This window comes from Atractosteus spatula, chromosome 7, assembly GCF_055471065.1.
Source record: "Atractosteus spatula isolate fAtrSpa1 chromosome 7, fAtrSpa1.hap1, whole genome shotgun sequence".
Classification (NCBI taxonomy): Eukaryota; Metazoa; Chordata; class Actinopteri; order Semionotiformes; family Lepisosteidae; genus Atractosteus; species Atractosteus spatula.
Window position 1 is genome coordinate 964498 of NC_142712.1, and position 27673 is coordinate 992170.

General features: G+C 43.2%; 2 protein-coding genes across 2 annotated transcripts; both read left to right on the plus strand.

Moving 5' to 3' along the window:
* Positions 1-856: 856 nt before the first annotated feature.
* LOC148830037 (collagenase 3-like) lies at positions 857-5010 on the plus strand. Its single transcript, XM_088921967.1, has 10 exons — positions 857-991; positions 1188-1429; positions 1855-2003; positions 2172-2297; positions 2645-2806; positions 2909-3041; positions 3367-3500; positions 3712-3871; positions 3972-4075; positions 4502-5010. The coding sequence occupies exons 1-10, from the start codon at positions 887-889 to the stop codon at positions 4597-4599; spliced, it is 1413 nt and encodes a 470-aa protein (XP_088778093.1). The 5' UTR covers positions 857-886; the 3' UTR covers positions 4600-5010.
* A 14537-nt stretch (positions 5011-19547) lies between these two features.
* On the plus strand, positions 19548-26827 carry LOC148830038 (matrix metalloproteinase-20-like). Its single transcript, XM_088921395.1, has 11 exons — positions 19548-19602; positions 19749-19831; positions 20893-21134; positions 21389-21537; positions 22726-22851; positions 23219-23413; positions 23786-23900; positions 25127-25260; positions 25672-25828; positions 26310-26413; positions 26727-26827. The coding sequence occupies exons 1-11, from the start codon at positions 19548-19550 to the stop codon at positions 26825-26827; spliced, it is 1461 nt and encodes a 486-aa protein (XP_088777521.1).
* The last annotated feature ends 846 nt before the right edge of the window (positions 26828-27673 follow it).

Consider the following 27673-nt stretch of genomic DNA (forward strand, 5'->3'; position numbering starts at 1 on the left):
GTCAGGCACAGGGAGAGCTATGTGCAGGACCACCAGACTGCCCTGCGGTGGAGAAGGGCAGGATGGCACTGGGACAGACCGCACTCAATCACAAGGGCTCTCCCAGTCTTGGGAGGAGACTGTGCAGCAGCAGGAGACAGTGTTGAAAACGAAGCATCTCCCCATGTCCATCAGTTACAAGTGAACAAAGCATATTCCCTCCTTTAATGAATTCCAGTTACTCTTCTCAGAATGCAGATACAGATTTCCCACTCTAAAAACAAACAGGCTTAGAATTCATTTATACCTGTGAAATAACCCTGCTCAAGAGAGGATTCTCTTGTCTGTTTATGTGTATTGTTTATTTTTGTGATTTTCTTCAGGTTGCCTACTGCTGCAAAACAAATTGCCCCTTGGGGATAATAAAGACTCTCTTTCTCCTCTTACCTGGAGAGCATTTTAGAAGCTTTTAATTCACCAGTTCACACCATTGACTTATCCCTGCAAGATAAGCAGAGCTGAAATTTTGTGGACGTTTCCCTTCATTGTTTTATTTCAACACACCCGAGTGAATTTTGGTGGACTGATCTAAATTGCTGGAGTTTTCTTTAATTTTAAAGCTCTTCCATCATATCAGAGTGCCACATGTATACTCTTCATCAACTATATACACGTGTTATATATCTATTTTTAATTAATATATGTTTTCAATAATTATAGTGGGAACTGCTTAATGATTTCCTCATCGATGACAAAACAGGGTGTAAAATTTCCTTCCTGAAGTTTACTCACTGGACTTTGAGAAACATGACTAAACCTGTTTCACAACAGCCCAGACACTTGGGCTATAAAAGAGACAAGGGTTCCAGGAGGCAGAACACAAGAACCCACAGGTCCCCGTGGAACAATGAAGACTCTCAGCGCATTGCTGCTCCTGAGCCTGGCGGCCGCCGCCTGCTCCCTCCCCATATCGCTTCCCAGCACCGCGAAGAGCAATGAGGAGGTGGCAGAGGTAAACCTTTACTGGCTTGGCTCTCTCGGGCTTCTTCTCCTGACACTTGCTGCTCCTCGACATCACAGTCCTGACTTTCCTTATTTTTAATATCCAATTTGATACAAACGCTGCATTTAAAAAAGAGGTGAAAAACAATGCTTAGCCAGAGGCAGCGAGAGCTGTGCTTGTAACGTGACCCTTGTCTCTTCGGCAGGCCTATCTGAAGAGGTTCTTTAACCTCACCACTTCAGAGGAACCCATCCAGAGACGCCGGATCAGCCCCATGACTGAGAAGGTGAGAGAGATGCAGAGGTTCTTCGGGCTGAAGGTGACCGGAACCCTGGACTCGGACACAATGCAGATGATGAATAAACCTCGCTGTGGAGTCCCTGATGTAGCCCAGTACTCCACATTCCAAGGGAATATCAAGTGGCCAAAAACCAGCCTGACCTACAGGTAAGTTACAATACAGATGAGCTTCCTCCACGGTCGAGAGACATCCTTTCTGGTGAACTGGTGTCCCAGCATTGTCTTGCCCCCTCTTTGCATATGAGTGGACTGACTCCCCATTCCGGCATGGTGTTGCCACTGTGACCCTGTAGGGACTCATTGTTAAATACATTTCGACCCAGGGTGTGATGCACTCGCACATCAAAATAAACTTTCGGTGGCGTATTAAAAATGCTGAGCTTAAATCGGATATACGTTTTTTTCTAAAACTCCTAAAACATTTTAATAGACTGTTTAAAGTATGTTAATGCCATCTAAAGCTGCTCTGGTAGCAGTGTGTAGAAAAGGCATATAAACAGGAAAAATCTGAAAAATGCTGATGCTGTGGGGAAAAGGGGCATTTTGGGTTGATTCTGAATGAATGCCTGCAGGATTGAGAACTACACGCCGGACATGGCAGTGCAGGACGTGGACAGAGCCATAGAGAGAGCTCTCCAAGTGTGGGCCAAGGTCACCCCTCTGCGCTTCACCCGAATCTACAGCGGCACCGCCGACATCATGATCTCCTTTGGGGCCGGAGGTAAACCTTTTTGCATGAAACGTTAATTAGCCTAGTAGCACGTTTTTCTAATTTTGCAATGAAAAGGTCAGCTTCTAGCTTCAGCACTGCCAGCTATAGCTTCAGTATTTATCTTGAACCTGGCTGGGGTCTGGGGCGCAGCTGAACCCTGTTCTTTTCCACCTGTAGTTCACGGCGATTACTACCCTTTCGATGGACCAGACGGTACTTTGGCTCATGCTTTCGCTCCCAGCGAGGGAATCGGTGGAGATGCCCACTTTGACGAGGACGAAACGTTCACCAGCGGATCCATAGGTAAGAAGCCAGAGGCGAGGACCCATTTTTGAGAGGAGTGTTGTGTGTGGCAATTTCCCTCTGACCAATCTTGGGAGCAAAGCTGTCTGAAAGCACATTGTGATGCCTTATCGCCTTGTTGGCCTCTGACAATGGTTAGTTTATTGATGTTATCTGCTTAGCAGATGCCCTTTTTTAAACAGAAAGCCATTTGAACCAAACACGCATTTCTGTGAGAGGAAAGACCCTATTTTGCTCAGATGCTTAACAAAAGCTCAGGCAGATCAGAAAGTCCTGTTATAGAGCCTTACTTCTCTTCCGAACACACACCATTACCTATTCTGAGTGTACAGCGATCTCTCCTGCAGGGTACAACCTGTTCCTGGTAGCTGCCCACGAGTTTGGCCACTCTCTGGGCCTGTCCCACTCCACCGACCCTGGGGCACTGATGTTCCCCGTCTACAGCTACGTAGATCCCAACACCTTCTCCCTCCCTCAGGATGACATTGAAGGAATACAGTTCCTTTACGGTAAGTAGGAGCTCCAGAAATCAATGTATAATTTCTAGAGGGAATTAAAGAGACACATTTCCATGCTCTGTGTTGATTGGTGTTCATCTGGTGGACCCTCAGGCCCAAACCCAGATGTGGACGGAGGCAACCCTGACCCCAACCCAGGCCCAACCACCCCCAACGCCTGTGACCCGCGCCTGTCCCTGGACGCCGCCACAACCCTGCGAGGAGAGAAGATATTCTTCAAGGGCAGGTAAATACAACAACCACGTACAGTACATTCCTATACAGCGAAGGAAACACGCTCCGGGTGTTTCTGTGTTTACAGCCCCTTTAATGGCAGGAATACATCATGTCCTGTTTCTTGCAGGGTTAAGGATAAAGAAGAACAGAGCACTTCTGCAGATCCTCTCAAAGTTGAATGTGATACAACAGGATTTCTACACTATGTTAAATCAGGAGATTAGACTTGGCTATACTAAAATATTGTTTGAAGGGGATTTAAAAAGAAATTTAAAGCAATTTTCTTGTTTGGCAACAAAGCAGCCACCTGACTGAAAGTGTGTCTTTCTCTTTAGTTTCTTTTGGCGCAGTTTCAGCCAGTCATCCAAAGTGGAGCAACACAGAATCAAGTACTTCTGGCCTGAGCTCCCTGACAACATCGACGCAGCCTACGAGAGCATGGAAAGTGACAGGGTGTATCTCTTTAAAGGTCAGTATGTTCTGTCTGCGAAGTGAAGTGCACTGGACAGCTGTGATCATGCAGTCTTAACCGGGCATCAGAGAATATGTTACAGGGTACCTCATATGATCCAAATTGCAATCATGAATGTCTACATCACATACTGTATATGATATCATACTATGCCATATAAAGGTAAGGAGAGATATGAATGAAGATGCTCATCTGTGATTTTCCGCAGGAAACCGGGTGTGGGCTCTGTTTGGATATGACATTGTCCAGGGATACCCCAAAAGCATTACCACTCTGGGCCTCCCACGGAGTGTGACCAAGATCGATGCTGCTGTTTACGATGAACAGTCTCGCAAAGCCCTCTTCTTCACTGGCAACCAGATCTACAGGTAGACCTTTTAATGTCAAACATCAGAACCTCTGAACCAGATGCTCTGAGTCCTGCTGCTAGATCCTTTCTCACCTGTTGGTCTCTGTCTCTGGTCACAGCTATGATGAGGCCACTAGGAAGGTGGACCAAGGCTTCCCACAATCCATTAAGGACGTCTTCCCTGGAATTGGCAATAAAGTTGATGCAGCCTTACAAGACAGAGGTTTGTGTCTTCCCTGACAAGTAGGAAGAAATCACTTACAGAACAGTCATTTTGACAGGTGTCTTCTTGACTACAAACAACGAACATGTGACATAAGTGAAGTCAAAAACGGTTACTATGTTTACTGTAAAACAGCAAACATTGAAAAGTAATTCAATTAGAATTATTTTTGCTACTTCACTTACTTTTAAGAATAAATAAAAAACTGGGGCTATACAAATAATCTTCCCCAATAAAGCACATTTTTGCCTGATCTGTTCAAGACATCTCATAATAAGATATTTCCAAATTCTGAAATAGTTTTCTACAAGGATATTTAATGTCTGCGTGATTTTGCTATTGGTGTGTATTCACTAACACAGCTGTCATTGGTCACATTTATAATCCATTGTATTTGTTTAACTTCTGGCAATTCCTATTTTGCAGGTTTTACGTACCTCTTCAATGGACAATACATGATGGAGTACAGCTATACGAGAAGGGTTCTTCGCGTTTTGTACACCAACTACTTTCTGGGCTGTTAGACCAATTACCAAGTCATGTAAAACATCTTTTAAATTAAGAAATCATCAGAAAAAAGAATCAGCCTTTTTAGGATTTATTTTTAATAACATGTCAATTCAAGGATATTTTAAGTGGATGTATTTATTTGGTTATGTTAAATTATTATACAGTAGATGCTCTTTGATGTTTTCTGGTTATTTTATTTAATAAAACACCAGATGTTTCAATATTTACATAATGATTGATTAAGCAAAGTATAAAACTACATGGAAATGGATTACTTTTATTTTTAAGTTTGTTTAATTTGTTTATTTCAATGGTAAATTATTGATTCCTTTTGATATTTTTCATTGTTTTCCATGGCTTCAAGCTAAATTGTTGTATGTTTTTATTTGCCTTGTATTTTTCTACAATAAAAACTTTTAAATACACCCCTCTTAGTGCATATTCTCTTTGTTATAAAGGAAAGGTATGTTAATCCCTGGAATGCTATTGCAGCCTGCAGAGTTGTTCAGGGTTGTGGTACTCTATCTTATACCAGTGTGACTCTAACAGGATCACTCAGCCCCACAAGCTCCTCACATTGGACTGTGTCCACAAGGAGACCAGTGTGTAGGCTGAAGAAGCTCTTTTTTTTCTCACTAACGTTATTTTATTTGGTGTGTGGTGTATGTTGCACTGCTTGCTGCTTAAATTACCTCCTTGGGGATGAATAAAGTATTTTGAACTGATCTGATTTGATCATTTCAATTACCAGTATACACTGATTATCTCCTGTATGTTACCTCTCTATATATATTCTTTAGCTCTTATGTAAATTATGTTACAAGTGATCCAAGTAATACAGTACGTAGGAGGGCAATATAGCTTTTCCATTTGATTGGACCCATGGTGAGACTGTAAACCAGTTAGAGCAGTGGTTCTCAAACTTTTTGGACCAAGTACCACCCCTAATCCAACTAAAGCATCCAAGTACCACCTACAAGTCATCATCTCATAGGAACCCCAGAAATTCTCAATGACCAACATGAGCGCGCGTGCACACACACTCACACATACATATAATAAATATTATAATAATAAACTTTATTTCATATAGCGCCTTTAAATGTGGCTTCTCAAAGTGTTTTACAGAAAAAAAACAGTAACAACAACTAATAAAAAAGCACCATTTCAGTGAGAGGGGTGAGCCTGTTTAGTCGAGCAAAGCAGATGTGAATTAATTTTTCGAGCCTTGATACAATTCACAACAGAGTCTAACAGATTTTAAATCCTCAGGCATTTTCTTGACGGCAAAGGTCTCGCGGTGGATGTTGCAATGCGTACATTAATTTCTGGAGCAACCTCTCTAATTCGTGCAACTACACCACTGTGTCGGCTTGTCATTGCTCTAGCACCGTCTGTACAAACTCTGACACATTTTATCCAGTCGATGCCATTCTATTCGATAAATTCATTCAGAAGCTGAAATATGTGCTCTCCTGTAGATCCTGTTGGTAGCGGTTTACAGAACAGAAAGTCCTCATGGGACGTACCCTCAAACTCGTATCTAACGTAAATGAGCAAATTGGCCAAATCGACTACAGACTCATCTAATTGCAGTGAAAAACATCTGCTCATCTTAACGCGCTCTATCAGTATACTTTTGACATCATCTGCCATATCAATAATTCTATGAATGACTGTGTCTTTCGGGGGGGGGGCAGCAGGTCGAGCTGTTTAGCAGCTTTTTCTCCACACATAATACGTGTCAGCTCTTCTGCCAGCGGTAAATAAGGTTCTTCAAAAATAGTGTAGCTTACCTGCTTTAGCAATACGCAAGCTTGCATTTTTCCACATTTCCGTTTTTATTTCCGTATTTATTAAAAGTTTTTATTTCATGCGCATGGGAGCGAAACACAGAGACGCTCGGTGTATTTTTCTCAAATTAACTTAGAACAGTTCTTAAATATTTTTCTGTTATCTATCACGCTTTCCTGTGCTCACAAGATTGCCAGCGTTCATAGCATAAAAATGCATAGAATGTATTTCTATGCATTCCTGTGTTTACAAAGTTGGCACTGTTCCAAAATCACGCACATTCTCCTTTCTCCCTATTTGCTGGAGATAGGGTAGCTTTTTTTAAATATAATTGGTCACTTGCGTCCGTAGCACGCATTCCTATAGAGTGGTATAGAATTACAGAGTATATCTTGTGTCCACTTAAGTATTAGTGCGCGCTGTATCGTAGTACGTAGGCTGCGTATTCGACACGTATTAAAATACAAAATATGAAAACCCATCCTGATTTTTCAGCGCACACGACACAGTTCCAGGGTCATTTGGCGTACCACCTGGCGGCACTCCGCGTACCACTGCCGGTACGCGTACCACAGTTTGAGAACCACCGGGTTAGAGAAACCACTGCTCTTGTCTTGTAGGTGACAAGAGTTGTGATCAGTGCCAGTGGGGATCACTGCCAGTGTGCACTCCTCACACCTTCAGAGGTGCAATTTCACAAGCACCAGTCTCTTCCTGATTTCAGTACCCACAGACTGAAGAAGCACACTCGGCCTGTGTTAGTCTCTGATGCCCCTGGCTCCATTTTACGGGAGGCTCTCACAGGAAACCCTCCAAAGTTCCTAGTAAAGTTTATCGTTTTATAAAAATCTTCCCAGTGACCTACTAACCTTTGTGTGTGGCCACCAATAACAGGAGCTGGCAAATAACTACAAGGGCCTTAAAAGGAGATTGTTTTCCAGTGCTGCCAAAATTTACAGCTTACATTTGTTAAAATGACTTCCTGATTCTACACGTTACTGTGAAAGCAGAGTAGTGAAACAATATCTCACCCCCCCACTCCACAATCCCCAAGTTCAGGCATTAATTTATTCCATTTACTGCACTGTCCATCTTGTCCATCACAACAGTACAGCCCTGCACAGGTAATCCTTCAATTGCCGACGCCTGTTAAATAAACTTCCGTGCTTCTACAGCTTTCCACACAGCTCTGCTTGGTGCTGTCGGAGAAGGACATTCCGTTACGCCCGGGATCGTATCTGCTTGGTCCATGCGGACTGCAGTACTAGTTTCCCAGTTTGACACCTATTATAACACTATATAAAGAAATCTTGCTTGGCAGGGAGTTCTGATGGGACTGCACAAGTGATTAAAAACTGATTTTCAATACTTTTAATTTCATAATATGCTAGACCCTTACAATATGCATTGTAAATGTCTGAGGATACGCGTGATTTAATATATTGTACTCAAAATCTAGAATCTGTGCAAAGAGCACGTGCAATAAAAAAAAACAACCAGTTGGGTTTGACACAATGTAGGGACATTCATCCCGTCTGGGCACGACCAGACAAGCCTCCCCCACGCTGGTAGGCTGTGTTTGTGTCTTACTCCTGAAGCTGAAAACACAGGCGACCACCCACACTGCCCCCAGGCTGTGGAAACTCTGGCATGAGATGTGACGTCAAACTTACCTGTATATGGGGGATTCCTGGCAGTGGAGATTCTACCTTTAAGTGCTTTACAGAGGGCTGACTCATGTGTTTGTTGATCCCTTTTCGTAATCCTTTTCTTTTCTCCTTCAGACTTGACCAACTCCCATATTTTATAATAGATCTATTCATATGGGCTTCCACTGTCTGGCTGACTCAGTGTTATGGATAAAGAACTATGCTCTGTTTTGGCTCAGGCTCTCTTGTGTACATTTATGCAAGACAGACAGATCGACCAACCAGACTGTACAAAGAACAGAACTAACCCAAATGACAAACATGAAAAACTTTTATCAACACTGCATGATCATGTGCTCGAAACCACTGGACTTGCTGAATCTACCCACAGGAATCAATGAAAGGTGTCACCTTTCACACTTGCTGTACTCTGTAATTTTAACCATCCTTCGTTTTCAACCCCTGATCACGAGGACAATGGACACTTTCACAATGTTCCTTCCTTTAACTGTCCCAGATGGGAAAATTGCTTTGCAGGCATGTAAAAAACACAACACAATCCATTTAACACAACATGAAACCAATAACAAATAAGACACGTACTGCACGTGTATGATGAGAAAGAAAGAAAATAAAGTAAAATATACAATCGATTAACCAGTAGGTTAATAGCTTTGGGAATAAAAGATAACTCAGTGCTATTGTACTTGAACCTGGGCAGTCTAAATCGTCACCCAGATAGAAGGACCTCATATTGGCGGTCTTGGACACACTGACCACACTGCAAAAAAATTCAAGATCCTTGCTTGGGTGCCAAACTAATGTAGAGCTGCTTTTCATCAGTGTTGTTTTTCTGTGTTTTTAAGCAGGTGTTTTAAAGCTCAACCTTTCTTGCCCTGTTCCTCCTGGATGCACCGCAGACAGTTCTGTGTAGTAATGCAATACTTCCCCCCCAGACATCCACTCCTGCATTCTTCACCTGGCAGACTCTCGGGCCTGATCAGCCTGGGCTCACCTGCTTTATTGTCCCAAAGGGGAGATCTGCTTGACAGGCAGACAGGGCCCCCAAAAGCTCTTGCTCTTGAGATGCAAATGTAAGCTTTTTTAACAGACTTACAAAAAAAACATCTTAATATAATCACTTTGTTTATGAAAAGCAACACCCCTCCCCACACACACAGCAGACAGCTCCACAAATATCATTCTGATTTTAGATAAGATCACTTTAGTGGCCATACACAATTTCTTGTATTAGGAATTTGTCTTTTCGCATACCCCAGCTTGCTCTCCATGAGACACACAGACAGGGAGAGAAGCTGGGGGTCAGAGCGCAGGGTCAGCCATTTATACAGCGCCCCTGGAGCAGCTGGGGTGAAGGGCCTCGCTCAGGGGCCCAATGGAGTAGGATTCCTCTGCTGACGGCGGGATACAAACCGGCAACCCTCCAGCCAGAGGCGCAGATCCTGAGCCACAGAGCCACCGCACCACCCCGTTAAACACACAAGGCACCCCGTTTAGTTACTTGCACTTTGTGTTGTGTTGGTTTTTTTTTAATTGAGTCAGCCGGTTCCTTAGTTGAAGTGATATCAAACCTAAATGTTTGCAGGTTATAAAAAATGCTGGTTTCATACTTTTATTTAAAAGGCCAACCAACAACGGCCGATGGTTTTCCTCTCTTCTCCATGTGCTTAGACCTCATATAGTATTTTATTTTTTAACTAAATATCATTGCAAAACATTTATTGTCCCTCAGATAACAATGACTACAGGCCGATAGCATGGACGACTGTTGTGATGAAATGCTTTGAGAGGATTATGGTATCCGTGCTGTGCTCAGAAGTGAACACTGTACTGGATCCATATCAGTTTGCATATAAACACTGGAGGAGCACCGATGATGCAATCAACAGCATTATGCATCTTGTTCTAAGACACCTAGAGGACCCCAATGCCTATGCTCGGATGCTGTTTCTGGACTTAATACGCTACAGCCCCATCTATTGATAAGCAAGTTGAAGCAAATGTCTATTAACCACAACATTATAAGAAGGTACAATTCATTTTTAACAAACCGCACACAGTATGTCAGGGTCAACAAAACTCTTTCCGAGTCACGATCTATCAGCACAGGTGCCCCTCAGGGCTGTGTGAGCTCTCCAGTTCTGTTCACACTTTATACAAATGATTGTACTAGCAGTAGTCAAAGCAACTTCATTTTCAAATTCTCAGATGATACAGCTGTTCTTGGCTTAATGCATAGAGGTAGCAGCTCATCTGTGTACATGTCAGAAACTCAAAGATTTGTGCAATGGTGTGACAACAACAGCCTAATTTTGAATGCTAAAAAAACAAAAGAAATAGTTTTCGATCCCAAAACAGTTGGTGATCCCTCACAGGTAGTAATCCACAACAAACTTATCACTCAGGTTGACTTATATAAATACTCAGGTGTACACATACAGTAGACTGTAACCTGTGCTGGTCTACTCATGTTGAGAGTGTTTGCTCCAAAGTTCAGCAGCGCTTATATTTCCTGCAAAGACTAAGAGTGTTTGGGGTCCGACAGGAAGTAATCCTACTCTTTTACAGTGCTGTAATCGAGGGCATTATCAGATATGGTATTTCAGTGTGGTTTGGTCATCTATCAGTTCAATTTAAATCACAAAGTACCCGCCTAATCCAGACAGCTTTGAAGGTCACGGGAGTTTAACAGCACCCCTCCCTGCAGACAATCTTCGAAAAAGCCATAATCAAACAAGCAGGAAAATTATATCAGATCCTTCCCACATCCTCAACTCCAAATATCAACTTCTTCCTTCTGGCAAATGTTTCAGGGTTCCCAGATGTGAGTCAAACAGATACAAACATTCCTGTGTTCCACTATCCAAGCTGTCAACGCAAATGTGAAGGATAAACACAATTTTGACTCTTACCACCCACTTGAGTGCGATATGTTTTGTGATGTGTTATAAATGTTACATGTTGTGATGTGTTATACTTTACAGTACATGTGCAATAGAGTGATGAGCAATGTTTTTCTTATTTTTTGTAATAGAATAATGTGCAATGTTTTTCTTCTCTCTTTTTTGTTTGGATTCTATTTAAATGTACAGGAGTGCTGGGTGTCCACAAATAATTCCCCTCAGAGGACAATAAAATCTTGTCTATCTAGTTAAAACGAGTATTTAACTATCAGTACAACGTACTGAAACCAAGTGGCGGGGCAAATATAAAGATTACGGGAGGAACAACAGAGGAGAGACTGACCCTCACAACTCAAAATGGAGTCCTGGTCCGTCGAGAGAGAGCCCACCAGTGGTGAGGACGTGTGGTACCGTCACCCACACCCAGCGCCACCTGGCAGCGATCCTGGCTCAGTCCTCCACCACACCGACATCCCGTCTGACCTTTATTCGTTTTAACCTTTATTTACGCACCTGTATCAATACAAACTACGCTCACGATGATGAACTCAAGGCATGTTCGACCTTGTATTGAGGTTAACAAGCTTTATTACTGGTATTGTAGGTCCCTTCTACCCTGACCACAGGGTGTTAGTTGTGATGAGTTTATATTAGTGCCATTCGTGTTTATGTCGACACCGGTAAGCGATTCATTCACTCATGACTTTCAGGTACTTAGCTAAAATGTAATTGAAACAGATATGTTGAATTCTAGGAGCGCACATTACGCAGAAAACGCATGCAAATAATTTTTAAAGCTAAATTTGGAGAGTTTACAAATTCTGCATATGATAATATTTGTCGCATAACAAACCTTTCACTTACCAGTCACCGCCGCAGGACGTTACTGGCGCGCCCTCTTGTGGCCGTCTCCTTCCATTGTTCGCTTTCATTACGGGCTTTCCCATGTCTGTTGATCACAAACTAATTAGAAAAACGATAATAATAGCAGAACATATTTTAAAACAAATGATAGTTTTTTATGATAAACTTACATTTTTAATTCTAAATCAGATGGATATTTGATTTTGAGCCTCCTCGGGCATGATTTCATCTTTCCTTTTACCGCTCCCGGCGGCCCTAACGCCGGTTTTTAATTTGTATAGGAACAAGTAAAGGTTTCTTTTATGTTGAAAGAGAAGAAAAGAAACAACGTTTCGGCTGTGGAGCCCTCTTCGGGTGTGAAATTCCAAATTGGCACCCGAAGAAGGCTCCACAACCGAAACGTTGTGTTTCTTTTCTTTTTTTCAGCATGGAATAGACTTTTACTTGCTCCTTTGCAGCCTACGCATGCTGACGCAGCTCTTGAAACTTTAATTAATTTGGCCCTGTCTCTCTCACACCTGAAGAAGGCTCCACGGCCGAAACGTTGTGTTCTCTTTCTTCTTTTTTTCAGCATGGAATAAACCTATTACTTGTTCCTTTGCAGCCTACGCATGCTGACGCAGCTCTTGAAACTTTAATTAATTTGTATAGCCATCGTCACAGAAACTGACAAGTAGCACCGCTAGGTGGCGTTACAACACTTCACACTGGTATCAGTGAAGATCTCTTTGTGTTGTTTCTCTCTCATCGTGCGTGGAACGTTTTAGATGGCTTACATTAGACATTTGAAAATGCAAGCATGCACGCAGTTCAGTTCATTACATTGAAAATTTTCAATAGATATCAATTAACTGTGAACCAGTTTCTCAAGGAACAGCACCTACATATTTAAGATATTTAAGAAAATGTACCCGAGAGAAGATTACAGTGTTTTTTATTTTTTATTTTACTTTTAAATAATACTTTTTTGTTTTTTTATTTTCCTAATTGTCACTGGAAGAGGAAATTGTTTCACCTTGACTACCCTGTTTCCAAAAAGTCCCGAAAAACCACCGTTTCATTTTTGGGGTGACGTGTGGAGATCAAATGTGGGTATTTTCACCCCCTGACTCTTGACATATTAACATCTTCATCAGAAATCTTTGTGGCTCCAAGGAATAAGCTGAGTTAACAGCTAAAAAAAACCCAAAAGTTGCAGAGTTCCTAATCTGTAACGTTTGCTCTTCTGCTCGTTAAACGGTGCAGTCTTTGTTCAGACAGCTGGTAATTTGTAGAGGTGAGGCCCTGCAGTGCCCATAAACAGGCATTAGACTGTGCTGACATGGCAGATTGATTCCTGAGCGGGACGTTCTCTCTCGTTCTCCTCTTCCTCATTCTGAAGGCTCTAGAGGCCAGCAAACCCACATTTAGGACTTTATCATGGAAGTTCCTTTGTTTTGTTTAATTTGGACTAATTGTAATTTGTGCCAGAATAAAAATAATCAAATGAAAGCTAACTTGTTCTTTTTCTAAGATGTCTGGTCTGGACACCCTGTAGAACTCAGCAAATAATACTCATTCAATATGGAATATTGGTATTCATGTACACTGTGTCTAATGTAGAATTAATACACCTGCCTCTGTAAAACTCATCAGTCAGATAGTGAATATCATGCAGTCAAGTTGTAGTTGTTGCTGAAAAGCTGCAGAAAGGCACAGAGCAGGAGAAGGGTGTACTAAAATCTCAAAGACACTGAATATGCCTTTAAGCATGGTGAAGCTAATCATTAAGAAGTGGGATCTGTGTTGTGCCAACAACACTCTGCCTAGATCAGGCTGCCCTGAGTATGCTTTTGCAATGCACAGGAGATTCATTCGTGATATAGATGTGTTTAATGTATGGATAAAATCAAATCAATCCAGCAAAAAAGTAAAGGAAATAAACCAGGTGAAGTCAAAGACAGAAATCGTTTACAAGGAATTTTTTGTAAATTGTGTAACCTGGCAGAAAATATGTCCACTGCATCTGAACTATAACCAAGAATAAATTCACAACAACATAATTGCATCTTATCTTTCTGTTTCACACTAATGATTGGTGCATGTTTCAACTTAATGTACTCATTGACATTCAAAAATGTCTCATTGTATTAGACTGTATGCTTCATTCATGTATTCATGGTCGCACTCTTGTAGTGTTTGTCCTGCTGGAGAACTGCAAGTTGAAAGTGAAAAGTACCTCCACATTCTCCAGCCTTTCCAGAAATAAAACTTCTTGATCCCGAAAAGAAACAATTGGAGCTCAATGTCCCAGACCAAGGGTTTCCACACAGAGCTGCTTAGGTTGGCTTGTTAATGTCCAGTTTTCCCTTTTTTCACAAACAGCAATGGTAGTTCCTGGTGTATGGTTTGGGACCACCAAAGAAACTCTGAAGTGTTCATCAGCTGCAGGTCCAGGATAATATCAGCCTTGCGAGAGACTTTAGCTTATACTGTTGTTCTTGAATTGTTGATTCTTGGGATGTACTTCATCAGAAGCAAGTTGAACTGACCAGAGGAACCTGTACTGGATTTTGATGGAACACATTATGATGGACTGGGAACATTTAGGAATCCTAAGAGACAGGCAAAGAAAAAAAAAGGAAAATGTATAAAGCATAATTATCTCTAAAATGAACTAAGCGGGAACAATAATCAAAAGAGAAATGCAGCTCTGATTCTAGGCCATTATTCCAACGTCATGAAGCAACAGGAGGAACAATAAAAGAGAAGTGTAGCTCTGGTCCTGGACAGTGATGACACTGTGAGGCTTCTGTGAACATGGCTCACTACACCCCCTCCTCAAACATGAACACTTTCAGAAAGCACCATTCCAGGCGGTGACTACTGTAGCAACAGGGCGATACTCTGTTTTAATTTCCACTGATCCTTTCTTCCTGATAGTAGTTGATGTGTGACCCCAGAGTGGAAATTCCACAAAGAATTATTGTGATCAACAAATGGAATTCCACACCGATATTGTTGTGAGCAGAGAGCACCATCCCTGAATGAGACTCCAGTCTGGTATTCCACACAGAGACTACTGTGACCGCAGAGAAACTCTGCACAAGATTATTGCAATTACATTATGGAAATATTCCACATGGGAATTTCTGTGATCAGTTTCGAAAACAAGATGTTTCATCACACAGATTGCCTCAATGATTATGCACTCCTCCCCGCACATGCCACTGTGACTGCAGACCGAAGTGCTGCTGTGGGGAACTTGTGTATCTGCCTCTGCACAGCTTCTATGATATACAGTACAAGGCAACATTTCTTCAGTGATCTTTCCTATTGGATTAACTCTAACATTTTTGTTTTCAGATACTGGTGCTGAAATCTGTTGTAAAAAGCAACAATAACAAGATTTTAGAGATCTTCCAAGATCTTCCAACAGCAAGGAACTGCATTGTGCTTCGTGGCAATGTTCAGGTTAATAAATCTTGTAGATTTATTATCAACAAGACCTGTGTAGATTTTCTTTAAAAATACAGCTTCTTAAAAGCTGTATATTAATTACTGTGTTTGTGTACAGAGCTATCCTGTTTAAATAACGTTCTGCAAGTAAAGTCAGGAAAGGTACCGAAAGGACACTTCAGTGTTTTATATAAAGAAGTATCTGAAAAATTACTGATACAGCAAGTGTAAATATAGTGGCTATGGAGTTCTTGCAACTTAATTGATGCTTTTGCGTGATGTCCAATAAAACATTCATTTAAGGCTTAAAAGATTTTGGAATAAATAACTGGACTTTACTGGTTCCCACATTTTTTAACTTGAGAACAGGATTAACGTCAGTGCTACTACATTTGCTAAGGTCACCAGGGTATTGAGCTGTGAGAGAATTCTCTCAGTCACAATAAACGATATCTGCCTTCCTCTGCCAATCCTGTTACCCCTGTGGGAATGATGAAGAACAGATGAAGAACAAGTATTTCTAATTTATTTTAATAAAGATTTTATTACCATATTTCCACATGGTATTCTTGACTTATGTGTAAAAAATGAAATTTTATTTCACTGACACAGTAATTTACACAAAACCTTTAAAGAGGGTGATGCTTTTAATGTGTAACTTTGAATTGTATGAGAGCTTGCAGCTAAGACAACTGCATTGCTCTTCATCTTACACCAATGCAAAACCTTATATGCCAGTCCATTACTCACATTGAAATATCATGAATATAGACTGTAGAAAATGCACCAAATTAAATAACTCTTTGCGAAATGTTCTCCCTAGGAGTTCATGTCTTTCATGAAAGCAGCATTGATGCTGAGGTCTACAAGCTTGAATACTGAAAGTGAGTCCTAAGCAGTCCTTAGAACTAAATTAGTTTTTGAATTAATGCTAAAGTTCAATACCCTCCTAAAAGTACATTTAAATGCCAGAAAAGGCGCAGCTGGCATCTTCCTTTACAGTACAGTACACAAGACACAAGGGTTGTGATGATTCAGCCTTTTCTATGTTGTTTTTGCAGCGTACATTCAAGCAGGTTAAGGTAAAACAGACTGTATAATTAGTGCTGACAGAACGCATGCTGCTGGCTGTGGTTTCATTTAAAAAATGGTTTGAGGACTTTTGTAAGCAAGCTGAAAATCAAAGTGTGAGGCACAAAACATCAAGCACTTCACAAAACACAGCACATGTCCCAGTTACCTGCCTTCTGCAGTCCAGATCAGGGGTCTTCCATGACCTTTTTGTGCTTGTTTAACCAGCACAAAATTACAAGCACAAACTTGTAATTTCATGTTACATAACCTGCAAAAACATTAGAAAGATAAACATAGATTTTCTCCTCCAAAAGATGCCTACAATACTGCAGTATATTTGAAAGCCAGTTTTAGCCCATCATGAAACTTTTTTAAGGCTACATTGTCACAGGAAAGACAGTGAGTTCAAGTCTGTATTCTCCACAATATATATACATTCGGCTTTCTTGAGAACCTCCACTGACCCCTTTTGTTTAGTAAACGGAGAGGAGGAAGTTGAATTTACAATCTCACCCACTTCCACCCTCCTACATAAAAATATGTCACCTGCTGAGCCCCCCTCTCTGCACATCTTCTCTCTCTCCCCTCCCTCAACCTCATCTTCACCCTTGCAGCTGCTCCCTGGCTCATTCCTTGCTTGCCAAGGTAGGTCTTACAGTCAGGCTGCTATTTCCTCAGCTACATGAGTAATGTCAGCTTTATCCCTAAACATTCTGTTTGTCACATGAATTTAAATTAGACATTCTTTTCTACAACACTAATTATGGATTTCTAACCACTAAAAGGACACTGGGGAGCCGGGAATCACAATTTTTGAGATGGAATTGTCTTTTGATTGGACTGATGCTCCAGTGTTTTTTTTCATAATTAGCTGCTCTCATTCTTGCTATACAAAGCAGAAAGATTCAGCCATTGCAGGAGGCTAATTGATTTCTGATTCCAGAAAAGAATGAGAGCATCACAACTTATACAGTACATGTCACCTTGCACACCAAGCATTGTCTCACTTTTTTCATCTCACTGTTCCCCTTTTTCTCATTTTGCATCTATTATAGTTTGTCTGACATCGAATGTTTAATTTGTCCTTCAACCCATCTGTTCCTTATTAACACAATCAATAGAGGGATTTTTCAGACAATAATTGGAAATTGCATTGAAATAAGGCAACAGGCAGTTCTGGGGGAGAAAAATCAGATGAGAAAAATCCATCTTTAGATAACAAATCAGATTGTAATAACGATGCAAAGGAAAAACTAAAGCTCTAATAAAGAACAACCAGTTTCTCAAAGCCTTTCTGGTTTCAGAATCCCCACATAATAACCGCTCCCTGGCTCTGATTTGTAGCTGCTGGTGTGCGATTGATATTCATCATTACTCCTGGCAGGGGAGCTCCCTTTGATCTTGAAGCTGGATGTCTGCTGTGCTCTGCTGCCTGTGCTTCTCTCTTCAGTCCCTGAGCTGCAGCACCCTGTGCATCCAGGTGAAAACAGCAATCACACAAACCCGAGAAGAAACCACATTCTCACAACAATGATCCTGGTTTACCTCGCTCTACAGTACTTGTTCTGCAGTTGCTTTGACTCCCTGCCAGTCTCTGGAACTGATGATAAAGTTACACATGCCTGTGCCTTCCTGCAGAGATTAACCTGAGAGCCAGCACAGACTGTGGAGTGATTTCCTGTTCCTTTTTGCCATTTGTACAGTATATCAGAGCTGGGTAATAATCAGAACACCATTCCTGTCTGTACAAGAATACATAAATACACAATCTGCTTGTTATTTCCTTGGGAAAAACATAATGGTTGCTTTTATATATAAAAGGACATTTACAGTATTTGCTTGGAAAAAATGGCTAGAAATCAAACACAGAAACTAACGGCTGGGCATTGTAAGTTAAGGTCATCTCGAGCGTCTAAAAACACCTTGAAAAGACTAAAAAGGCAAACTTAATAATAGAGAAAAAAGAATGACATAATTACAATAATTGTCACAAGGCATAATCTGTCGCATCAGGAATAATTCAGGGGCTGATGCTGACAATTTAAGTGAGAGAAGAATCTCATTTTCCTACATGTAATAATATGAAAACCTTATAATGAGTGCAATTACAGAACTGTAAGCTGCAGTGTCTCTTGTAGGAAATTCTCAGTTGCTGCTGCAGATCAGACTCTCAAAGCTCAAAGGCCTTTTTATTTATTGGCAATCTGTCCTCTGGTTTCCAGGAATCATGTGGTTTGTATGTGTCTTAAACAACAGACGTCCAAACAGCTCAAACTTTGATATTAAAGGTCTAGCAATCTATTTAATGACAAAAGCACGTTATGTGTGAAATATGTACATTTCATAACTATACGCATCTGCCAACATTTTTTAAATGTTTTGATTCACCGAAAAGCCAATGGGCCTTTACATCTTTACACTTTTCATTACACTTCATCCCCGCATTAGATACATTAGACTTTTCCTTCAGTACCTGTTTATCCAGAACTGAACCCCTTCATCTACAGCCCCAGCTGTATAATTAGAATTTGAGACATGATTCATCCTGGCTCTCATTACATATCCTTGCTTATCTCTATAAAAGAAGCAAAGGCCCTGCCACTCTGTGCAGTTGTTCGACTTCTGTTGTAAAATTAAAATCCCAACACCTCCCAAGGAAAAATGAAGCTCCTTTGCGTCTTCTTGCCTGTGTTGGTTCTGCTGATGGTGACGGTCCAGTGTTCCTCAGCTCGGCAATTTCGGAAGCAACGGTATGGACGATCGACCTGGAGAGACTTTTCTTTCGCCCAGGTTTGTGAGATTTAGTCAAATACGACTGCTCTCAGGGACCTACGTGCTCATTCTGTGGGCACTATCAGTTGTCTCACTGTGACTATTATTATAGTTTAAGCATCGTTTCTCATGTGGTAGTAATTCGAAATACTTGTATTTACAGCTAGCTAGATGTTTGTGAAATAAACTGCTTGACCAAACTAGATATTGAAGTGAGCGGGTACTGCATAAATTAGGCTGATGCACTGCTGGAATACAGGTTTATGTTTTGCATTGTGGAATTTTTGACCAGTTCTGAAACAACACCCAGATGCTACGAGCACTCCTGACAGTGAATTAATGTGGAGGGTTATCCATTCAACCTGATCTAAAAGAATAAAAAGAAATAAGGCACTAACTTTGTGCTAGTGGTACGTTTCAGCCTGTAAGGCATGTAAAACTATCACAATGGAAGCAGATGGGAAATGCATTCAGTATTTATTGGTACAGAGGATGGAGGGACGTAAATGTCAGTAAATGAGGCTGCAGGGAGGACACTGATTATTCCTTTATCCTAGGCTAGCAGTCTGTTGACTGTTAAAAGAGAGCAAGCTCTTGATTACAGTGACAACCTGGAGACCCAGTTTTACAGCTGAGTGTCTTGACCAGGGGGTACCACAGCCGCCCCCACGACCCTGCAGACCCCGCCGCTCCTGGGCCCAGACTGGGGCACCTTCTGTGTGGAGTCCCATGTTTGTGAGGGGCTTGACCAGGAGCCTCGGTCTCTTCCTGCCTTTCAAAGGCATGCAGGAGAGGCCGACCAACATCTTTAAAATCCTTAAGGGTTGTGTGCGGGTCTGCCCTGCAATAGACATCCAGTCGAGGGTGCTCTCCACCGAGTCCTCTCTGATGTTGAATGGCTGCTCTCAGAGAAGGATGTCAAAGGAGCAGGCGGGGGGGGGTCCTGCTCAGGGGGCTGCCCCTGGAGAAGGATTAAACTGTTTGCTCTTTACTCGTCAGAGTGTTGCATGAGACGAGGTGCCTCAAGCTCCTTTGCAGGAAAAACGAATCACTGAAGGAACGTGGTTTCCCAGTAACCCCACTGAAAAAAGCTCTGTTGCACAAGACCGATCATGTTGCCCTGTGATTGAAACCCACTGTGCTGAGCTCGGCCTGTCACGACGCCACACTCTCAGAGCTGAGGGCAAGACCTAGCCCTTGATGAAACCAGTCGGAGGAGAAAGAAATCCTACTTTACATCCAGCGCAAAACAGAATGAAAGCTGAAAATATTATCTGAATATAGGAGATATTAATAAACTGAAGACCTGTGCATTGTCCTTGTCTGATATGAGATATTTTTAAGAAATAAATAGAAAGAGCTTTAAGGTTTAACTTAATTATTAAGTTTTCACAATCTCTTGCTTAACATGCTTAAAATTTAGCATGGCCCCGTTAACACCAGGCTTGAACAGACACGGGCAAACTCCAGCGCCCCCTAGGGGCCCAGGGGAGAGAAGTCACCACAGCAGGGTTGTTCTGCCCTACACCCATTTAGAACTGAGGACATTCTGAGCTTTTCTCGTGTACATAGACATGATTTCAACATCAGATGTGCACATCTTGTTTTTTCTTGCGACAAAACTGTTCTGTGACCTTCACATTGATTCTGAAGTGGCACAGAGCTAAGATCAAAACACTCTCGCTTTCAGAAAGTGAACGAGAGATTCTGCACATAAAAAGCACTGTGGCACTGATACACACGAGGTTTGTCTTCCAAACGTTCTGTGAGTCTTTTCTTCCTCGCTGTGCAGGAGTACCTGTCCAAATACTACGACTCGGAGGAGGAGGACATGGGCTTGCTGAGATCCCCCCGCCAGCCACTGGCGCGCAAGCTGAGGGAGATGCAGTCGTTCATGGGGCTCCGAGTGACGGGCCGGCTGGACCGCAGCACCATGGCGCTGATCCAGGCCCCGCGCTGCGGTGTCCCTGATGTGGAGAACTACCGGCTCTTTCCTGGGGCGCCCAAGTGGAAATCAAACACCATCACGTACAGGTAACACCCCCGGACTGAGGGCCGGCAGCCCCAGGCCTCGTCCCACAGCTGTCGCACAAGGGGAGAGCCCAGAGGGGCGCACGAGCCGCCCATGATGCAGGAAGACACTTCTGAAGGGTGTGGTGCCTTCTGTTTCACCGCATTGAGTTTTTCTAGCTGGCGTTCGTTCCACTGAGCTCCCTCCTATGGGTTTTAGAAGAATCTGTTCCGAAGCCCCCAGTCAGGCAGCACTCTGTCTCTCGTCCCTGTGAAAGGGTGGCGAAGTACACATCCTCCCTGACGCGCGCGGAAGTGGATCACGCCGTCGACATGGGGCTCAGCGTCTGGAGCAGCGTCACCCCCCTGCACTTCCAGAAGATCCACAGCGGCGAGGCAGACATCATGATCTCCTTCGAAGTTGGAGGTATGTTCACTGCGGCACACAGAGCTCGCCTCTCTGCTTCAGGCGATGCAGCACTGGCGACTCGGAGACTCAGCACAGATTCGGTGTCTCGGAGTAGTTTGAGCTCCGAGCTGAGCCAGTTTGATATTGTTGATAAAAACGCAAATGCAGCGTTTGTGAGAGGATTGAGGGCCCAGTGCCTCGGCTCCTTCGTGTGTCGGGACAGTATTGTGACACGTTAGGTCAGCAGCAGAGCCTCTGTAAAATGCCTGGAGTTTTTTCTGGATTAATCCAGATTTAAATCTTCCAGAAGTACAAGACAGAACAATTCCACACAATTCCCAAGCCTTTCTGACTCTAATGAAGTTGTGCTGAAAACAGACACATCCCTGATGAAATGCCTGCTAATTTTAAACATCATGATGGATTCCTGCTCAACAACCACAATCAAACTCACATCGACTGAAACATTACTTCTTACTTCAGCTCTGACTTTATTTTGTAGTGAAGGAATTATTGTTGTTTTATTAGATGTTGAATGTAAAGACTTTTCGCAGTAGGATGAAATGGAACAAATTTCAGCATCAAAAAACAACACGAATCCTCCAGTAGTGTTTAGCACAATCACTTCCATCATTCTAATGTTGCATCTACTGCTCCATGCTTTAATAGTATAGTTCCTTATAGCACATCTCTGTAACCATTTCCCATAAAGTCATACTGCAGTTGCACACTCTGAGCTGGCCCACATGCATTTCTGTTCCATTCTGCTGAGGTTGCCAGAAGCGCCTTTGAAAGGCTCCTGGAAAGAAGTCGTCAGCACCTAAAGCCATTAGCTGGACAGATGTGCTGATGCAGAAAAACACAGGTGAACCAGAGGGGGAGCTAGAAAACTGCCGTGCTGCTGCTGCAAGGGAAACTTTCTATTACAGGTGTCTGGAGGATGGAGTTAATAACAAAGAAGCAGATAAGAAGTTAAATTCACATTCTTACCCTAATCATTACTGCAACGGAGCAATGAATATCCGAGGTGCAATAAGACCCAGATGTCCTAGTGGCCAATCCCTGGTTTAGCACACAAAACACACATTCTGAAGACATTATATCACCTGTAAGGAAACTGTTGAGTGGTGGACACCTATTGCCCTACGGTACTGGAGATCAGTGGTGTTTCGAGGTCTCACAGCGTGTTCGTGTCACGGCCCCCAGCTCACGGAGACGCGTACCCCTTCGACGGCCCCCGAGGGACCCTGGCTCACGCCTTCGCGCCCGCTGAGGGGCTGGGAGGGGACACGCACTTCGACGACGAGGAGAAATGGACAATGGGCACTAACGGTGAGTACGTCTCCCCCATCTTTCTGCCCCTAACAGCACCCCATCAGCCAGAGGTCACTTCCACAAGGAAGGGTCTTGTCCAGGCCGGCTTGCGTGGGGGGTTCACCGTGAGCAGCCTGGGGAAAGCTCGGGTTTCAGGGTCCAGAGCAGGGCGCCTGGGGAGACAGCAGAACCATCAGAGAAATAACACATCGCAGTTCTGTAAGATGAGGTCCTAATCAGAATAAAGACTTGCAGGTGAGGCCACTTTTCCCAGACACATCCGACAGTGGGCACATTGGGGGGAGCCGCTGTATGAGCTGGTATCGCCTGTTCTGTGCTGAGCGTCAGTGAGTGTTTCATCCCCGTTGTCCTCCTGTCCTGGCAGGATTCAACCTGTTCACGGTGGCGGCCCACGAGTTTGGCCACGCTCTGGGCCTGGCACACTCCAGTGACCCCTCCGCCCTGATGTACCCCACCTACAAGTACCAGGACCCCCGGGGGTTCAAGCTGCCCAGTGACGATGTGAAAGGCATCCAGTCTCTGTACGGTACGACAGGACAAACCTTCCTCTTCAAACCAAAACACACCCCTGGCCTGTGATGGGGGCCTCTGCAGAGCACAACACCATCTCCATGTTCAAACAGTGTTGTTTGCAAAACATGACTTAAAACAGCCACCTATAAAACTTGCAATGGGTTTTGTGAGATTAAGTTCATGATTTCTAACACCTACCACCTGATTCTGATTGGCATATCTCTAACGCTAATTGCGTCTATAAAGACTATAGTCATACTAAACAAATATCAAAATAAAGGTCTTTGTTTTAAAACAGAAGTCCTGAACTGTTTTACTGTTTGTATTTTATCCCTCCAACTTGCAGGGTCTGCCAATAAAAATCAGGAGAAACACGAGAAAGAGGACCACCAGAACAGGCAGCAAATCCCTGTCCCTCCGGTGCCTCAGCCTCCCTACTGGCCAGTCCCCCGACACCCGGACATGTGCGACAACGACCTGACCTTCGACGCCGCGGCGGTCATCGGAAACGAGCTGCTGTTCTTCAAGGACGGGTGAGGTCGCGACCCGCCCTGGCCCACGCAGGAGGAAGGCTTCTTTCACTTGGCACTGTTTCCATGTTCAGTAGAGTTTTAACTTTCAGAGTTTTGGAAACACCTGAGCTCAATAGCTGATATATATCCTGGGTCAACACAGTCGCATGAAACAGGAAAGATAATTCAAGATACAGAGAGAATGTTCTGCAGGGAAAGACATTCGAAGAAGAAAACTATCTAAATTGAAGTAATAATTTTCTTAGCATTGTTTTGCACAAAATGCATTTAGGAAATAAGAAATATCAGCAACATGGAGCAGGAGAAATGAAACAGAAATGGCTGTAGTACTTCCGGTGGTAGCAGCCTGGAGCCAACAGACAGAAATCCACCCGACTTTAATATTAAAGCTGTAAACCAGGCCACTCCAGCATGCCAGCACAGCACCGCTTTGACATCACAGCCCAATGTTACTCATAATAAATATTTACAGAGCAAAAAGCATTACCCATCTGGTAATTACATGCCCTGGCAATGGCAGCATGCACTTTTCAGGCCTGCCTCAGCTGTTTCTATTCAAACTTGCCTCCTCTGCTCAATTCTAACGCCTTCGCTCCCAGTGCGCCCAGTGCAGCTGTAATCAAGCATCTCACATGACTTTTAATTTGCCAGTCTGTGATGAACAAAACACCAGAGGCTACTAACTGCTACTCAAATCTGTGATCCACCAAGAAGGTGTGAAAGGAAGCAAAATTATTGGGATATTTCTTCATTTGAGACTTACTATTTTCATTGCCAGTTTTCATTTTATATGTATAACACATTTTACTTATTTTCTCTCTATTCCCTTCATAAACCTTAATGAACAACATGGGTCTAATAATTAAATAAGTTCAGCAGTGGTGCCAGAGTGATCAGTACTCTGCCAGCTGCATCTGTTACTGTTACGATTATTTCTCAGGCTTGACGTGATTCAGGGAGCAGAGCAACGATTCGAATAACAAGTGTTCGAATAAAAATCTTTTAGAGCATCTCTTGCTCGTTTTAAGAAGCCTTCAAAGTGGGGACAGTACTGGACACACAACCTGCACACACAATCACTATTTGGGTATTTGGATGTTTGGGACTTCTTGTGTAACATAAGCGGTACAAACTGTGATGCACAGGCCCTGTCTAAGGACTTCAGAGGGAGAATATCCCACATGGTTCACGGAAGTTGAGGATTTTTTCTGCTTGGTTTTCTGTAGCTTCCTCTGGCGGAGACAGTCCCGGCTGAAAGATGTCCGCCCCGGTTACATCAGGAACTCTTTTCCACAGCTGCTCACGAGCATCGATGCTGCCTATGACGTGCCCGAGAAAGGACTGGCCTACCTCTTTAAAGGTAAAGTTTCCCCGTCGGCCCGGGGCTCCAGCGGTCAGCCCCCCACACAGCAGCCCCCTGAAGCTCTGCTCTCCACACACAGGAGCAGAGGCTGCAGCAGGACAAGCAGACGCTTGTGACTTCAGCGCACGAACCGCAAGGACTGACTTTTTCAATTAGAATCGTTTTGTCCACAAGTGTTTTGTTTGAATGTGATTTTTAACGTCTTTTTAATGGGCTGTGACCACACATGAAAAAGCTGTGCGTTAGGTTGCACTGTGGTGTGAGGTGATCTGCAAGGTGGCAGTAGATGAGAATAGCATATACTGTACTCAAGTCATTACATCCCTGTTGCTTTCAGTCTTGGGTATGGTCTCCAGGCCTTCTCTGCTGTGAGGGATGACCTGCTGACCTGCGCTTTGTGCTTTTCAGGATCCAATTACTGGACGTCCCGGGGGTTCCAGATGGTGGGGGGTCCCAGGTCAATCACAGACTTCGGCCTGCCCAGCCGCGTGCGACAGGTGGATGCCGCGGTCTACCTGAAAGACATGAAGCAGACCCTGTTCTTCGTCGAAAACGAGTTCTACAGGTGAGGGCAGTTTCTCAGCTTTCACTCTTCAGACGAACACATACTGCCATGGTTGGAAGAAGTTCAAGTAAGGAGCTAGATCAGCATGCAAAGGCTGCAAAGGAACAGGTAAAGGTTTATTCCAATGCTGAAAAGAAAAGAGGCACAACATTTCACACCTGAAGAAGGCTCCACAGACAAAACGTGTCTCTTTTTTCCTTTCAGAAAGCAATTAACCTTCACCCGTTCCTGTACACGTTTATTCTACTGAGAAGGAAGATGTGGACAAATATTTTATTCCTTAATGGATATTTATACATGTAATGTTTCAGTGTGAAGTTTACAGGAAGCTGGAGTGAAAATAAACATTCAAGAGCAGTAACAAATGAGAGGAGGCCATGTGGCCCTTGGAGCCCATTCAGTAAGCGACACTAATATAATGTAAGCTCATTAATGAGAAATCTCGCCTGAGCCCACTGTCTGTCCTCCTTTTCCTTGCCAGTTACAACCACGCGATGCTGCGAATGGATGACGGCTATCCCAGAAAGATTGAAGAGGAGTTTTCAGGAATTAGAGGCAAAGTCGATGCTGCTGTTGCAGTAAATGGTAGGAATGCAATCTTACATTTCTATAGCTGTCTCAGTTGTAACAACATCTTTACATACAGCACATTATATTTGTCAAGTTGTTTTAGCGCTGAGCACAATTTTCCATGACAATCTTAAACATATTACCGTTAAAGATAAATTTTAAAACAGTCATCATTGAACTAATCTTTCTTACCTGGGGCAATATCACTGAAAGAAAAATGTACCCTTTAGAGAACGAGTTTGTAATGTTTTGCTTTTGTAATAATAATAATAATAATAATGATGATGTTATTATGTTATTTATACCATCCTGTTCTCTCCTCTTCTAGGATTTCTCTACCTGTTCTCTGGGCCCAATGCCTATAAATATGACAGCGACCGGGAGGATGTTATTCGTGTTGTAAAGGCCAATTCCTGGCTCGGCTGCTGACCGGGAGTGCTCAGCGGACAGACAGACAAAGCAGGAAAAAGCAGGAGATTTAAAGACACATTTCTAACCCTCTGTGTGAATAACGTATAAAGGACCAGCATAGACATGTCATAGACACACTCATGTCTTTAAAGTAGAACTGTTAACAATGAACACAGGAAGAAGAAAATCCTTAATTAATTTATTTGTTTTATTCATATTTTTTTTATTTTTAGGAAGGTACAGTAAGCGTGTTTTGTGCTATAAAACAGCCCCCGCTCAGTTCTTGTTCCATGTCTCTGCATGAGGAACTGGCAGCTGGCCATGACATGACCATGTCAATGACACCAATCAGTAAAACCATCAGCTACAAATGGAGGTTGGCCCCACAGCCCAGAGGTCGCGGGTTCGAATCTGGGCTGTGCTGATGGCCAGCTGTACCCAGGATTCCTCATGGCGTGGCACGCGATTAGTAAAGCTCTACCCGGCCTGGGGGCTTCAGGGATGCCAGCGGAAGTCTCGGCTCACAGCTGGGCAGAGTGCGGCTGGGAGATGTGGCATCCCGAGCAAGTCCTGCACCGGGCAGAGTTAAGAACAGGTGGCTCTGGTAGGAACAGGCACCTTGCAGCAGGTTCTGGAGGATTGTCTCCAGTGTGGTTCCCCTCTGAGGAGACTGACATACTTTATGATCAGCTCGTACAGGAATGGGAGGAAGCAGAATGGTGGCGAAAAATGATGTCCCTCTATGTCCCCCAGAAGCCAAGCTGAGGGTTTGCCTAGTGCCCACTGTTACCCCACCACTGGCTGTTGCTGGTTATGGGTGTTTTGGGCTGTGGGTCATCCCCCCACCACTAGGGGGTGCAGTGG

Bases quoted from the DNA above. Each gene is read 5' to 3' on its own strand.
- LOC148830037 (XM_088921967.1), top strand. From the start codon at position 887: ATGAAGACTCTCAGCGCATTGCTGCTCCTGAGCCTGGCGGCCGCCGCC. The intron at 2,298-2,644 runs GTAAGAAGCCAG...TCTCTCCTGCAG, and splicing joins GTTCACCAGCGGATCCATAG to GGTACAACCTGTTCCTGGTA. The intron at 3,501-3,711 runs GTCAGTATGTTC...GATTTTCCGCAG, and splicing joins CAGGGTGTATCTCTTTAAAG to GAAACCGGGTGTGGGCTCTG.
- LOC148830038 (XM_088921395.1), top strand. From the start codon at position 19,548: ATGGAAGCAGATGGGAAATGCATTCAGTATTTATTGGTACAGAGGATG. The intron at 19,832-20,892 runs GTTTGTGAGGGG...CTCGCTGTGCAG, and splicing joins CCTTCTGTGTGGAGTCCCAT to GAGTACCTGTCCAAATACTA. The intron at 23,901-25,126 runs GTGAGGTCGCGA...GGTTTTCTGTAG, and splicing joins CTGCTGTTCTTCAAGGACGG to CTTCCTCTGGCGGAGACAGT.